This window comes from Nannobrachium achirus, assembly GCF_963921795.1.
Source record: "Nannobrachium achirus genome assembly, chromosome: 14".
NCBI classification, from domain to species: Eukaryota; Metazoa; Chordata; class Actinopteri; order Myctophiformes; family Myctophidae; genus Nannobrachium; species Nannobrachium achirus.
In genome coordinates, this window is record NC_137821.1 from 49,392,364 (window position 1) to 49,406,583 (window position 14,220).

The 14,220-nt window shown below is 47.7% G+C and overlaps 4 protein-coding genes across 4 annotated transcripts; all 4 read right to left on the reverse strand.

Annotated features, from left to right (window-relative positions):
• Positions 1-1,502: 1,502 nt before the first annotated feature.
• Positions 1,503-4,522, reverse strand: LOC308298100 (high affinity copper uptake protein 1-like; the record flags this gene model as incomplete). The annotated part of the gene is made up of 3 exons (XM_080741657.1): positions 1,503-1,552; positions 1,664-2,180; positions 4,493-4,522. 3 exons carry the CDS (start codon positions 4,520-4,522, stop codon positions 1,503-1,505), a joined length of 597 nt encoding a protein of 198 aa, XP_080597783.1.
• Positions 4,523-4,562: 40 nt separating this feature from the next.
• Positions 4,563-5,048, reverse strand: LOC308298101 (high affinity copper uptake protein 1-like; the record flags this gene model as incomplete). Its single annotated transcript, XM_080741658.1, has 1 exon — positions 4,563-5,048. The coding sequence occupies one exon, from the start codon at positions 5,046-5,048 to the stop codon at positions 4,563-4,565; it is 486 nt and encodes a 161-aa protein (XP_080597784.1).
• A 2,426-nt stretch (positions 5,049-7,474) lies between these two features.
• Positions 7,475-7,960, reverse strand: LOC308298102 (high affinity copper uptake protein 1-like; the record flags this gene model as incomplete). Its single annotated transcript, XM_080741659.1, has 1 exon — positions 7,475-7,960. The coding sequence occupies one exon, from the start codon at positions 7,958-7,960 to the stop codon at positions 7,475-7,477; it is 486 nt and encodes a 161-aa protein (XP_080597785.1).
• Positions 7,961-10,033: 2,073 nt separating this feature from the next.
• On the reverse strand, positions 10,034-13,434 carry LOC308298103 (high affinity copper uptake protein 1-like; the record flags this gene model as incomplete). The annotated part of the gene is made up of 2 exons (XM_080741660.1): positions 10,034-10,183; positions 13,099-13,434. The coding sequence occupies 2 exons, from the start codon at positions 13,432-13,434 to the stop codon at positions 10,034-10,036; spliced, it is 486 nt and encodes a 161-aa protein (XP_080597786.1).
• Between the last annotated feature and the right edge of the window lie 786 nt (positions 13,435-14,220).

Consider the following 14,220-nt stretch of genomic DNA (forward strand, 5'->3'; position numbering starts at 1 on the left):
AACATTGAGGATTCACAGAGAGAGACCTGGCATTTCAGGCACAATGAAAGGACAGCAATGTAAACCTCCATCGCGCACGGAATATTGAACCAGTTACAATACTTTCACATTCTCTATACTCAGTAACATGTTGGCATTTTTATCAAATTGGGTTATGAAAGGCAATGAAAGTTTAGAGCCTGTCATTAATATGCCTTTACCATGAACTTTATTTTCCAATTCAGATTGTATTTTTCTCTAGGTTCCAAAATGCCTTTATTTTATGTACAGTAAGTGAAATAATTATTGTTGGGTCTTATAGTTGAGGCTCTCCTGAAAAAAGGATACCAAACATTGGTGAGTGAATACTTTTTAAATGTGTTTTATAAAGGAAAGTCAATTGGGCTGAAACCTTGCCCAAATCAGCTATTAGAAGTCACACTATAAGCTCCCGATCTGCTACTATGGGTTTGATATATTTATGAAAACCTGGAAAACCTTTTATTTCTTATTTCTATTTAGTTTCCCCTGAAGAAGACCTAGTGAGGTTGAAACGTTGGGTTTCCTCTCTGTAAATAAATAGTGGCTATGAGAGATAGGCCTTTTTCTTCTCCTGCATATATTTCCTTACCAAGGTCAGCAGTACCTCCAACCAATATTGGCTCAGTACTTTGTGCCCACTTTGTATAATTAGTTCTATGTAGGAAACGAAAACTTAACATAAAACATAAAAATATGTCAGATACCCAACAATAGGTTCCCACTGACTGTTTGGCAAAATAGTTTCATAGCTTTTTTTGCTTTCATTTCTGTCAGCGTAAAGGAGGTGGTCAACGGACATTTTTCGCCATAGTTATAAATCATGAAATGAACACTGACCGACTGTGTGTAACAGTGGCAGTACTCCGTGATGAGCCCCCATATGTTACGAACCCCAGTCTACTAGAGTCTTGGGGAATAAGGATAGGTAACATTAAAAGGCAGTTGGCGTGTGAAAAGAGTGTTTTTTTATTACAAACTTTGTGGTTGTAGTAGTTTTGAGGAACTTTACGAGGTTATAAACATGATTTTTAACATCAGAAAATAAAGTATCTGACGCAAACCAAGAAATAAATAAACCAACCTAAACCTAACCTTTCATTTAAACACTACATATTCTAATATAAAATAAAAGCAACATGATGAGAACCTAAGCTAACCTGACTACTCTATGTTAACCTGAAGGAAAAGTTGGCATTTACAAAAAGCTGGCACCACAATACTACTATCTCTAAACAGTGGTTTTAAGGTGTGTCAAAACTGCTTAAGCATTATTAACCTAACAGTCAGCTGAAATCTGTTATAAGGACTCTTCACAGTAGTGACACCACAAGGTAGACCTAAACCATCATCTTGTTAAGTTCAGAAAGACTTTCATGCTCTCTGCAAGCTTAATGAGGTTTTGCGGACTACAAATGTGAAATGGCAAATATATGAAACTAAACAAGCGCATGGCAGGCGAGCAGGTAGACAAGCACAACCAATCACGGGAAGGCTGACGATTGGCACCCAGCAATCAGCAGATTGGCAGCACCTGGAAATGAACACACCCAAACTCACACACCTTCCAACACACACTGATCTAAACACACACACATACTGACACACTCCACACACACACTGACACACTCCACTGCATACTCACAGCCGTAACAGTCCACCACCGGCGCCCTGTTCCAGCCAAACAACAGGTATCCTGCGGCAGCCCCCGACACCACGGCCACGCACAGGTACCCGTTGTAGCTCATGAAGACCAGCATGAGAAAGTAGCTCGCCACCACCTGGACCGCGTGGAGCAGCGTCTGGAGCATGTGGGAGAGGCTCAGCATCTTATGGCCAACAGCGGTCTTGTCATCGTCGTTGTCAGCAGCTCCTCCGCCTGGAACAGGCTTCTTATCCTTCCTCCTCTGGAGGAACAGAAGGAGGTTCTGCCTGCCGACCCTCAGGGCCTCGTAGAGGACGGCCAGCACGAACACCACCACGCACGTGCCCGCCATCGTCCCAGCCGAGTTGATCCGCAATCCCGAGAACAGAACTTCAACGTTTTCGTAGCCAAAGTAGAAGGACGTTGCCATTCCTTTGTGACCTCCACAACCTCCAGTGACTGCTGTGGTCCATGGTGTTTTTGTCTTGATATCTGTGGACTTCTGATCCGCTGGGTTCTACGACGGTTTGTAGAGATGTCTGCGTCTGCCCGCTTAATCAGAGAGTTGCATCTGCTTTATATCACGTGCCTGCTGCCAGCTCATGCTCGTGACTCTGAGTGACGGGACGTGACAACAATCTGACCGATACGCCCATATATAGGCAATATGCATATACATTCCCATTTATGGGACCGGCTGTCTTCAAACTCTGCACACGCATCCCTGTTGACCTGAGAGAGCTGCAGTGCCTGGCGTCAAGATGGGTGGTTATCCAGAACCGCTGATGCGACCGATATGCCTGCAGACAGGCATACATGGAGATCCGGTTGTTCAGAACAACTGACTCGACCGATATGCCCCATGTCATTTCATACTGTTGTCATAGACTGGCATGGACGCCATATTTGGGCTAGCCTGACACGTTACTCCATATATGGGCATGAAAGGGACAAAGACAGTGACAGAAATCTCTATAAATGTTTAAGGGGAGCACCACTCATGTTCAATATTAGACTACCATGCAATTAATGTACATACCAAGTTAAGGGGAACACACACTGGATGCGGAGGCGGCGCGGAAGCGGCGCGTCAAAACATACGGCCCCATTATTTTCAATGAACTAACCCACACCGGCGCCGTCAGACGCGCTACCCGCGTCTGCCGCCTCGCCTGCCGCGCCGATAGGCCGCTGTTCTATTTTTCCAGCGTTGCCGCGCGGTGAACATGTTCTCCCGACTCCCATCATGGTTCTCCCCGCCGGGGAAATGGATGTGCTGTGTGGCAGCGCGCCGCATCCAGTTGGGGTTACCACGTGGCACTTCACGTGTGTCGATACCGCGACGTGATGCTGCGCAGCCGTACGCGTTCAGTGTGTGCTCCCCTTTAGTGTGTGGAAATAAGAACAAGGCCCCCCCTTCTGTGTTGCCTAGAACAATTGATTTATATAGCATTATTGTGTTCAAGCACTATATGTCTTGTGAAATAGAATATACAACCATAAATAATGGAGTGAATGTCCATTCCTTTGTGTGGTGATAAGGAAGTAGGGAACCCTAACTTCAAGTCCTTCAGGTTGTTCCATTATATACAACTCGATACAGGAGCTTGCAGATGTGCGGTTTAAACATCCACCTGATGCAACTCTTATATCCGGCTTGTTGTAAGAGTTGCATTAAGCTGCGTACAGATGTCAATATTTGCAGTTGGAGAAAATATTTCATCATAATCAATCCCACCACCTTACGTAATCTTTCTATTAAAATTTCTATTTCCCCTGAAGGAGACCTTGTGAGGTTGAAACGTTGGGTTTCCTCTCTGTAAATAAATAGTGGATATGAGAGTTAGGCCTTTTTCTTCTCCTGCATATATTTCCTTACCAAGGTCAGCAGCACCTCACCAATATTGTCTCATTACTTTGCGCCCTCTGTACTTTGTATAATTATTTCTATGTAGGAAACGAAAACTGACCCATAAAAATATGTCCGAGACCCACAAATATAGCCTGATTTCAGACTCAGCTCACGCTTTAGTCTGAAACTGTGCCCTATTCTAAACGATTTACGGGGGAGGGACTTTTTGCGAGCGTGAGTGATCGCGACACACGGCCACGGCGTGTGTGTGTGTTTGTCAGTGCCAGTGACTGCTTCCACACAGAACAGCGACCAGAAACATGTACCCGTTAATTGCCGGACTATAAGCCGCGGCTTTTTTCCCATGTTTTGAACCCTGCGGCTTATACAACGGTGCGGCTTATATAGAGATTTTTACAGCTAACGGCCAGTTAGTTAGTTTTACAATGGTCTTTAACAAGGATTTTTATATATATTTATACAGCTAACGGCCACCAGGGGCGCTCTAGCGGGAAGCAGTAAGGACACCTGCGGCTTATAGTCAGGCGCGGCTTATATATGTAAACATTTGTTTTTTGTTCTAAATTTAGCTGGTATTCAGGTGCGGCTTATAGTCCAGCAATTACGGTAATCAACATTAACAGCTTGGTGAAATCAGCGCGCGCGTGCGTGTGTATGTGTGCCTGTTGTGTGTGAACTTCGTTTGAAATCGTTTCAATTGCTGCGCTGATTGGATATTCGTTAGACCCACCCCCACCCCCCGCGCTCATTAGAGCAGCCGACATTTTGGCTGCTAAACTGCCTCTTCATGTACTCAGCTCCAGACCAGAGAAAGAGTCCACTCTGAGAGTGGGTGGGGTCTATGGGCTGGAACCAGGCAACCACAAATAGGTTCCCACCCACTGTTTGGCAAACATTGGTTCATAGCTTAATTATTATTATTATTATTTTTTTCGCTTGCGTGTCTATCAGTGTACAAAAGGTGTTCGACGGACGTTTTTCGCCATCGTTTTAAATCATCGAAATGAACACTGACCGACTGTGAATTCAACAGTGACAGTACTCGGTAACGTCCACCATCGGCGCCCTCTTCCAGCCAAACAACAGGTATCCTGCGGCGGCCCCCGACACCACGGCCGCGCACAGGTACCCATTGTAGCTCATGAAGACCAGCATGAGAAAGTAGCTCGCTACCACCTGGACCGCGTGGAGCAGGGTCTGGAGCATGTGGGAGAGGCTCAGCATCTTATGGCCAACAGCGGTCTTGTCATCGTCGTTGTCAGCAGCTCCTCCGCCTGGAACAGGCTTCTTATCCTTCCTCCTCTGGAGGAACAGAAGGAGGTTCTCCCTGCCGACCGTCAGGGCCTCGTAGAGGACGGCCAGCACGAACACCACCACGCACGTGCCCGCCATCGTCCCAGCCGAGTTGATCCGCAATCCCGAGAACAGAACTTCAACGTTTTCGTAGCCAAAGTAGAAGGACGTTGCCATTCCTTTGTGACCTCCACAACCTCTGTGACTGCTGTGGTCCATGGTGTTTTTGTCTTGATATCTGTGGACTTCTGATCCGCTGGGTTCTACGATGGTTTGTAGAGATGTCTGCGTCTGCCCGCTTAATCAGAGAGTTGCATCTGCTTTATATCACGTGCCTGCTGCCAGCTCATGCTCGTGACTCTGAGTGACAGGACGTGACAACAATCTGACCGATACGCCCATATATAGGCAATATGCATATACATTCCCATTTATGGGACCGGCTGTCTTCAAACTCTGCACACGCATCCCTGTTGACCTGAGAGAGCTGCAGTGCCTGGCGTCAAGATGGGTGGTTATCCAGAACCGCTGATGCGACCGATATGCCTGCAGACAGGCATACATGGAGATCCGGTTGTTCAGAACAACTGACTCGACCGATATGCCCCATGTCATTTCATACTGTTGTCATAGACTGGCATGGACGCCATATTTGGGCTAGCCTGACACGTTACTCCATATATGGGCATGAAAGGGACAAAGACAGTGACAGAAATCTCTATAAATGTTTAAGGGGAGCACCACTCATGTTCAATATTAGACTACCATGCAATTAATGTACATACCAAGTTAAGGGGAACACACACTGGATGCGGAGGCGGCGCGGAAGCGGCGCGTCAAAACATACGGCCCCATTATTTTCAATGAACTAACCCACACCGGCGCCGTCAGACGCGCTACCCGTGTCTGCCGCCTCGCCTGCCGCGCCGATAGGCCGCTGTTCTATTTTTCCAGCGTTGCCGCGCGGTGAACATGTTCTCCCGACTCCCATCATGGTTCTCCCCGCCGGGGAAATGGATGTGCTGTGTGGCAGCGCGCCGCATCCAGTTGGGGTTACCACGTGGCACTTCACGTGTGTCGATACCGCGACGTGATGCTGCGCAGCCGTACGCGTTCAGTGTGTGCTCCCCTTTAGTGTGTGGAAATAAGAACAAGGCCCCCCCTTCTGTGTTGCCTAGAACAATTGATTTATATAGCATTATTGTGTTCAAGCACTATATGTCTTGTGAAATAGAATATACAACCATAAATAATGGAGTGAATGTCCATTCCTTTGTGTGGTGATAAGGAAGTAGGGAACCCTAACTTCAAGTCCTTCAGGTTGTTCCATTATATACAACTCGATACAGGAGCTTGCAGATGTGCGGTTTAAACATCCACCTGATGCAACTCTTATATCCGGCTTGTTGTAAGAGTTGCATTAAGCTGCGTACAGATGTCAATATTTGCAGTTGGAGAAAATATTTCATCATAATCAATCCCACCACCTTACGTAATCTTTCTATTAAAATTTCTATTTCCCCTGAAGGAGACCTTGTGAGGTTGAAACGTTGGGTTTCCTCTCTGTAAATAAATAGTGGATATGAGAGTTAGGCCTTTTTCTTCTCCTGAATATATTTCCTTACCAAGGTCAGCAGCACCTCACCAATATTGTCTCATTACTTTGCGCCCTCTGTACTTTGTATAATTATTTCTATGTAGGAAACGAAAACTGACCCATAAAAATATGTCCGAGACCCACAAATATAGCCTGATTTCAGACTCAGCTCACGCTTTAGTCTGAAACTGTGCCCTATTCTAAACGATTTACGGGGGAGGGACTTTTTGCGAGTGTGAGTGATCGCGACACACGGCCACGGCGTGTGTGTGTGTTTGTCAGTGCCAGTGACTGCTTCCACACAGAACAGCGACCAGAAACATGTACCCGTTAATTGCCGGACTATAAGCCGCGGCTTTTTTCCCATGTTTTGAACCCTGCGGCTTATACAACGGTGCGGCTTATATAGAGATTTTTACAGCTAACGGCCAGTTAGTTAGTTTTACAATGGTCTTTAACAAGGATTTATATATATATTTATACAGCTAACGGCCACCAGGGGCGCTCTAGCGGGAAGCAGTAAGGACACCTGCGGCTTATAGTCAGGTGCGGCTTATATATGTAAACATTTGTTTTTTGTTCTAAATTTAGCTGGTATTCAGGTGCGGCTTATAGTCCAGCAATTACGGTAATCAACATTAACAGCTTGGTGAAATCAGCGCGCGCGTGCGTGTGTATGTGTGCCTGTTGTGTGTGAACTTCGTTTGAAATCGTTTCAATTGCTGCGCTGATTGGATATTCGTTAGACCCACCCCCACCCCCCGCGCTCATTAGAGCAGCCGACATTTTGGCTGCTAAACTGCCTCTTCATGTACTCAGCTCCAGACCAGAGAAAGAGTCCACTCTGAGAGTGGGTGGGGTCTATGGGCTGGAACCAGGCAACCACAAATAGGTTCCCACCCACTGTTTGGCAAACATTGGTTCATAGCTTAATTATTATTATTATTTTTTTTTCCGCTTGCGTGTCTATCAGTGTACAAAAGGTGTTCGACGGACGTTTTTCGCCATCGTTTTAAATCATCGAAATGAACACTGACCGACTGTGAATTCAACAGTGACAGTACTCGGTAACGTCCACCATCGGCGCCCTCTTCCAGCCAAACAACAGGTATCCTGCGGCGGCCCCCGACACCACGGCCGCGCACAGGTACCCATTGTAGCTCATGAAGACCAGCATGAGAAAGTAGCTCGCTACCACCTGGACCGCGTGGAGCAGGGTCTGGAGCATGTGGGAGAGGCTCAGCATCTTATGGCCAACAGCGGTCTTGTCATCGTCGTTGTCAGCAGCTCCTCCGCCTGGAACAGGCTTCTTATCCTTCCTCCTCTGGAGGAACAGAAGGAGGTTCTCCCTGCCGACCCTCAGGGCCTCGTAGAGGACGGCCAGCACGAACACCACCACGCACGTGCCCGCCATCGTCCCAGCCGAGTTGATCCGCAATCCCGAGAACAGAACTTCAACGTTTTCGTAGCCAAAGTAGAAGGACGTTGCCATTCCTTTGTGACCTCCACAACCTCTGTGACTGCTGTGGTCCATGGTGTTTTTGTCTTGATATCTGTGGACTTCTGATCCGCTGGGTTCTACGATGGTTTGTAGAGATGTCTGCGTCTGCCCGCTTAATCAGAGAGTTGCATCTGCTTTATATCACGTGCCTGCTGCCAGCTCATGCTCGTGACTCTGAGTGACAGGACGTGACAACAATCTGACCGATACGCCCATATATAGGCAATATGCATATACATTCCCATTTATGGGACCGGCTGTCTTCAAACTCTGCACACGCATCCCTGTTGACCTGAGAGAGCTGCAGTGCCTGGCGTCAAGATGGGTGGTTATCCAGAACCGCTGATGCGACCGATATGCCTGCAGACAGGCATACATGGAGATCCGGTTGTTCAGAACAACTGACTCGACCGATATGCCCCATGTCATTTCATACTGTTGTCATAGACTGGCATGGACGCCATATTTGGGCTAGCCTGACACGTTACTCCATATATGGGCATGAAAGGGAAAAAGACAGTGACAGAAATCTCTATAAATGTTTAAGGGGAGCACCACTCATGTTCAATATTAGACTACCATGTAATTAATGTACATACCAAGTTAAGGGGAACACACACTGGACGCGGAGGCAGCGCGAAAGCGGCGCGTCAAAACATACGGCCCATTATTTTCAATGAACTAACCCACACCGGCGCCGTCAGATGCGTGCAGCCGCGGGTCTGCCACCTCGCCGATACGCAGCTGTTCTATTTTTCCAGCGTTGCCGCGCGGTGAACATGTTCTCCCGACTCCCATCATGTTTCTCCCCACCGGGGAAATGGATGTGCTGTGTGGCAGCGCGCCGCATCCAGTTGGGGTTACAGTGTGGCACTTCACGTGCGTCGATACCGCGACGTGACGCTGCGCAGCCGTCCACGTTCAGTGTGTGCTCCTCTTTAGTGTGTGGAAATAAGAACAAGCCCCCCCTTCTGTGTTGCCTAGAACAATTGATTTATATAGCATTATTGTGTTCAAGCACTATATGTCTTGTGAAATAGAATATACAACCATACATAATGGAGTGAATGTCCATTCCTTTGTGTGGTGATAAGGAAGTAGGGAACCCTAACTTCAAGTCCTTCAGGTTGTTCCATTTTATACAACTCAATACAGGAGCTTGCAGATATGCGGTTTAAACATCCACCTGATGCAACTCTTATATCCGGCTTGTTGTAAGAGTTGCATTAAGCTGCGTACAGATGTCAATATTTGCAGTTGGAGAAAACATTTCATCATAATCAATCCCACCACCTTACATAATCTTTCTATTAAAATTTCTATTTAGTTTCCCCTGAAGGAGACCTTGTGAGGTTGAAATGTTGGGTTTCCTCTCTGTAAATAAATAGTGGATATGAGAGTTAGGCCTTTTTCTTCTCCTGCATATATTTCCTTACCAAGGTCAGCAGCACCTCACCAATATTGTCTCAGTACTTTGCGCCCTCTGTACTTTGTATAATTATTTCTATGTAGGAAACGAAAACTGACCCATAAAAATATGTCCGAGACCCACAAATATAGCCTGATTTCAGACTCAGCTCACGCTTTAGTCTGAAACTGTGCCCTATTCTAAACGATTTACGGGGGGGAGACTTTTTGCGAGCGTGCGCGTGAGTGATCGCGACGCACGGCCACGGAGTGTGTGTGTGTTTGTCAGTGCCAGTGACTGCTTCCACACAGAACAGCGACCAGAAACATGTAATCAACATTAACAGCTTGGTGAAATCAGCACGTTTCAATTGCTGCGCTGATTGGATATTCGTTAGACCCACCCCCACCCCCCGCGCTCATTAGAGCAGCCGACATTTTTGGCTGCTAAACTGCCTCTTCATGTACTCAGCTCCAGACCAGAGAAAGAGTCCACTCTGAGAGTGGGTGGGGTCTATGGGCTGGAACCAGGCAACCACAAATAGGTTCCCACCCACTGTTTGGCAAACATTGGTTCATAGCTTAATTATTGTTTTTTTTTTTTTTTCGCTTTCGTTTCTATCAGTGTAGAAAAGGTGGTCGACGGACGTTTTTCGCCATCGTTTTAAATCATCGAAATGAACACGACCGACTGTGAATTCAACAGTGACAGTACTCGGTAACGTCAACCACCGGCGCCCTCTTCCAGCCAAACAACAGGTATCCTGCGGCAGCCCCCGACACCACGGCCACGCACAGGTACCCGTTGTAGCTCATGAAGACCAGCATGAGAAAGTAGCTCGCCACCACCTGGACCGCGTGGAGCAGCGTCTGGAGCATGTGGGAGAGGCTCAGCATCTTATGGCCAACAGCGGTCTTGTCATCGTCGTTGTCAGCAGGTCCTCCGCCTGGAACAGGCTTCTTATCCTTCCTCCTAAGGAGGAAAAGAAGGAGGTTCTCCCTGCCGACCCTCAGGGCCTCGGAGAGGACGGCCAGCACGAACACCACCACGCACGCGCCCGCCATCGTCCCAGCCGAGTTGATCCGCAATCCCGAGAACAGAACTTCAACGTTTTCGTAGCCAAAGTAGAAGGATGTTGCCATTCCTTTGTGACCTCCACAACCTCCGTGACTGCTGTGGTCCATGGTGTTTTTGTCTTGATATCCGTGAACTTCTGTTCCGCTGGGTTCTACGACGGTTTGTAGAGATGTCTGCGTCTGCCCGCTTAATCAGAGAGTTGCATCTGCTTTATATCACGTGCCTGCTGCCAGCTCATGCTCGTGACTCTGAGTGACAGGACGTGACAACAATCTGACCGATACGCCCATATATAGGCAATATGCATATACATTCCCATTTATGGGACCGGCTGTCTTCAAACTCTGCACACGCATCCCTGTTGGCCTGAGAGAGCTGCAGTGCCTGGCGTCAAGATGGGTGGTTATCCAGAACCGCTGATGCGACCGATATGCCTGCAGACAGGCATACATGGAGATCCGGTTGTTCAGAACAACTGACTCGACCGATATGCCCCATGTCATTTCATACTGTTGTCATAGACTGGCATGGACGCCATATTCTAGCCTGACATGTTACTCCATATATGGGCATGAAAGGGACAAAGACAGTGACAGAAATCTCTATAAATGTTTAAGGGGAGCACCACTCATGTTCAATATTAGACTACCATGCAATTAATGTACATACCAAGTTAAGGGGAACACACACTGGATGCAGAGGCGGCGCGGAAGCGGCGCGTCAAAACATACGGCCCATTATTTTCAATGAACTAACCCACACCGGCGCCGTCAGACGTGCGCAGCCGCGGGTCTGCCGCCTCGCCTGCCGCGCCGATAGGCCGCTGTTCTATTTTTCCAGCGTTGCCGCGCGGTGAACATGTTCTCCCGACTCCCATCATGGTTCTCCCCACCGGGGAAATGGATGTGCTGTGTGGCAGCGCTCCGCATCCAGTTGGGGTTACCACGTGGCACTTCACGTGTGTCGATATCGCGACGTGACGCTGCGCAGCCGTACGCGTTCAGTGTGTGCTCCCCTTTAGTGTGTGGAAATAAGAACAAGGCCCCCCCTTCTGTGTTGCCTAGAACAATTGATTTATATAGCATTATTGTGTTCAAGCACTATATGTCTTGTGAAATAGAATATACAACCATAAATAATGGAGTGAATGTCCATTCCTTTGTGTGGTGATAAGGAAGTAGGGAACCCTAACTTCAAGTCCTTCAGGTTGTTCCATTTTATACAACTCAATACAGGAGCTTGCAGATATGCGGTTTAAACATCCACCTGATGCAACTCTTATATCCGGCTTGTTGTAAGAGTTGCATTAAGCTGCGTACAGATGTCAATATTTGCAGTTGGAGAAAACATTTCATCATAATCAATCCCACCACCTTACATAATCTTTCTATTAAAATTTCTATTTAGTTTCCCCTGAAGGAGACCTTGTGAGGTTGAAACGTTGGGTTTCCTCTCTGTAAATAAATAGTGGATATGAGAGTTAGGCCTTTTTCTTCTCCTGAATATATTTCCTTACCAAGGTCAGCAGCACCTCACCAATATTGTCTCATTACTTTGCGCCCTCTGTACTTTGTATAATTATTTCTATGTAGGAAACGAAAACTGACCCATAAAAATATGTCCGAGACCCACAAATATAGCCTGATTTCAGACTCAGCTCACGCTTTAGTCTGAAACTGTGCCCTATTCTAAACGATTTACGGGGGAGGGACTTTTTGCGAGTGTGAGTGATCGCGACACACGGCCACGGCGTGTGTGTGTGTTTGTCAGTGCCAGTGACTGCTTCCACACAGAACAGCGACCAGAAACATGTACCCGTTAATTGCCGGACTATAAGCCGCGGCTTTTTTCCCATGTTTTGAACCCTGCGGCTTATACAACGGTGCGGCTTATATAGAGATTTTTACAGCTAACGGCCAGTTAGTTAGTTTTACAATGGTCTTTAACAAGGATTTATATATATATTTATACAGCTAACGGCCACCAGGGGCGCTCTAGCGGGAAGCAGTAAGGACACCTGCGGCTTATAGTCAGGTGCGGCTTATATATGTAAACATTTGTTTTTTGTTCTAAATTTAGCTGGTATTCAGGTGCGGCTTATAGTCCAGCAATTACGGTAATCAACATTAACAGCTTGGTGAAATCAGCGCGCGCGTGCGTGTGTATGTGTGCCTGTTGTGTGTGAACTTCGTTTGAAATCGTTTCAATTGCTGCGCTGATTGGATATTCGTTAGACCCACCCCCACCCCCCGCGCTCATTAGAGCAGCCGACATTTTGGCTGCTAAACTGCCTCTTCATGTACTCAGCTCCAGACCAGAGAAAGAGTCCACTCTGAGAGTGGGTGGGGTCTATGGGCTGGAACCAGGCAACCACAAATAGGTTCCCACCCACTGTTTGGCAAACATTGGTTCATAGCTTAATTATTATTATTATTTTTTTTTCCGCTTGCGTGTCTATCAGTGTACAAAAGGTGTTCGACGGACGTTTTTCGCCATCGTTTTAAATCATCGAAATGAACACTGACCGACTGTGAATTCAACAGTGACAGTACTCGGTAACGTCCACCATCGGCGCCCTCTTCCAGCCAAACAACAGGTATCCTGCGGCGGCCCCCGACACCACGGCCGCGCACAGGTACCCATTGTAGCTCATGAAGACCAGCATGAGAAAGTAGCTCGCTACCACCTGGACCGCGTGGAGCAGGGTCTGGAGCATGTGGGAGAGGCTCAGCATCTTATGGCCAACAGCGGTCTTGTCATCGTCGTTGTCAGCAGCTCCTCCGCCTGGAACAGGCTTCTTATCCTTCCTCCTCTGGAGGAACAGAAGGAGGTTCTCCCTGCCGACCCTCAGGGCCTCGTAGAGGACGGCCAGCACGAACACCACCACGCACGTGCCCGCCATCGTCCCAGCCGAGTTGATCCGCAATCCCGAGAACAGAACTTCAACGTTTTCGTAGCCAAAGTAGAAGGACGTTGCCATTCCTTTGTGACCTCCACAACCTCTGTGACTGCTGTGGTCCATGGTGTTTTTGTCTTGATATCTGTGGACTTCTGATCCGCTGGGTTCTACGATGGTTTGTAGAGATGTCTGCGTCTGCCCGCTTAATCAGAGAGTTGCATCTGCTTTATATCACGTGCCTGCTGCCAGCTCATGCTCGTGACTCTGAGTGACAGGACGTGACAACAATCTGACCGATACGCCCATATATAGGCAATATGCATATACATTCCCATTTATGGGACCGGCTGTCTTCAAACTCTGCACACGCATCCCTGTTGACCTGAGAGAGCTGCAGTGCCTGGCGTCAAGATGGGTGGTTATCCAGAACCGCTGATGCGACCGATATGCCTGCAGACAGGCATACATGGAGATCCGGTTGTTCAGAACAACTGACTCGACCGATATGCCCCATGTCATTTCATACTGTTGTCATAGACTGGCATGGACGCCATATTTGGGCTAGCCTGACACGTTACTCCATATATGGGCATGAAAGGGAAAAAGACAGTGACAGAAATCTCTATAAATGTTTAAGGGGAGCACCACTCATGTTCAATATTAGACTACCATGTAATTAATGTACATACCAAGTTAAGGGGAACACACACTGGACGCGGAGGCAGCGCGAAAGCGGCGCGTCAAAACATACGGCCCATTATTTTCAATGAACTAACCCACACCGGCGCCGTCAGATGCGTGCAGCCGCGGGTCTGCCACCTCGCCGATACGCAGCTGTTCTATTTTTCCAGCGTTGCCGCGCGGTGAACATGTTCTCCCGACTCCCATCATGTTTCTCCCCACCGGGGA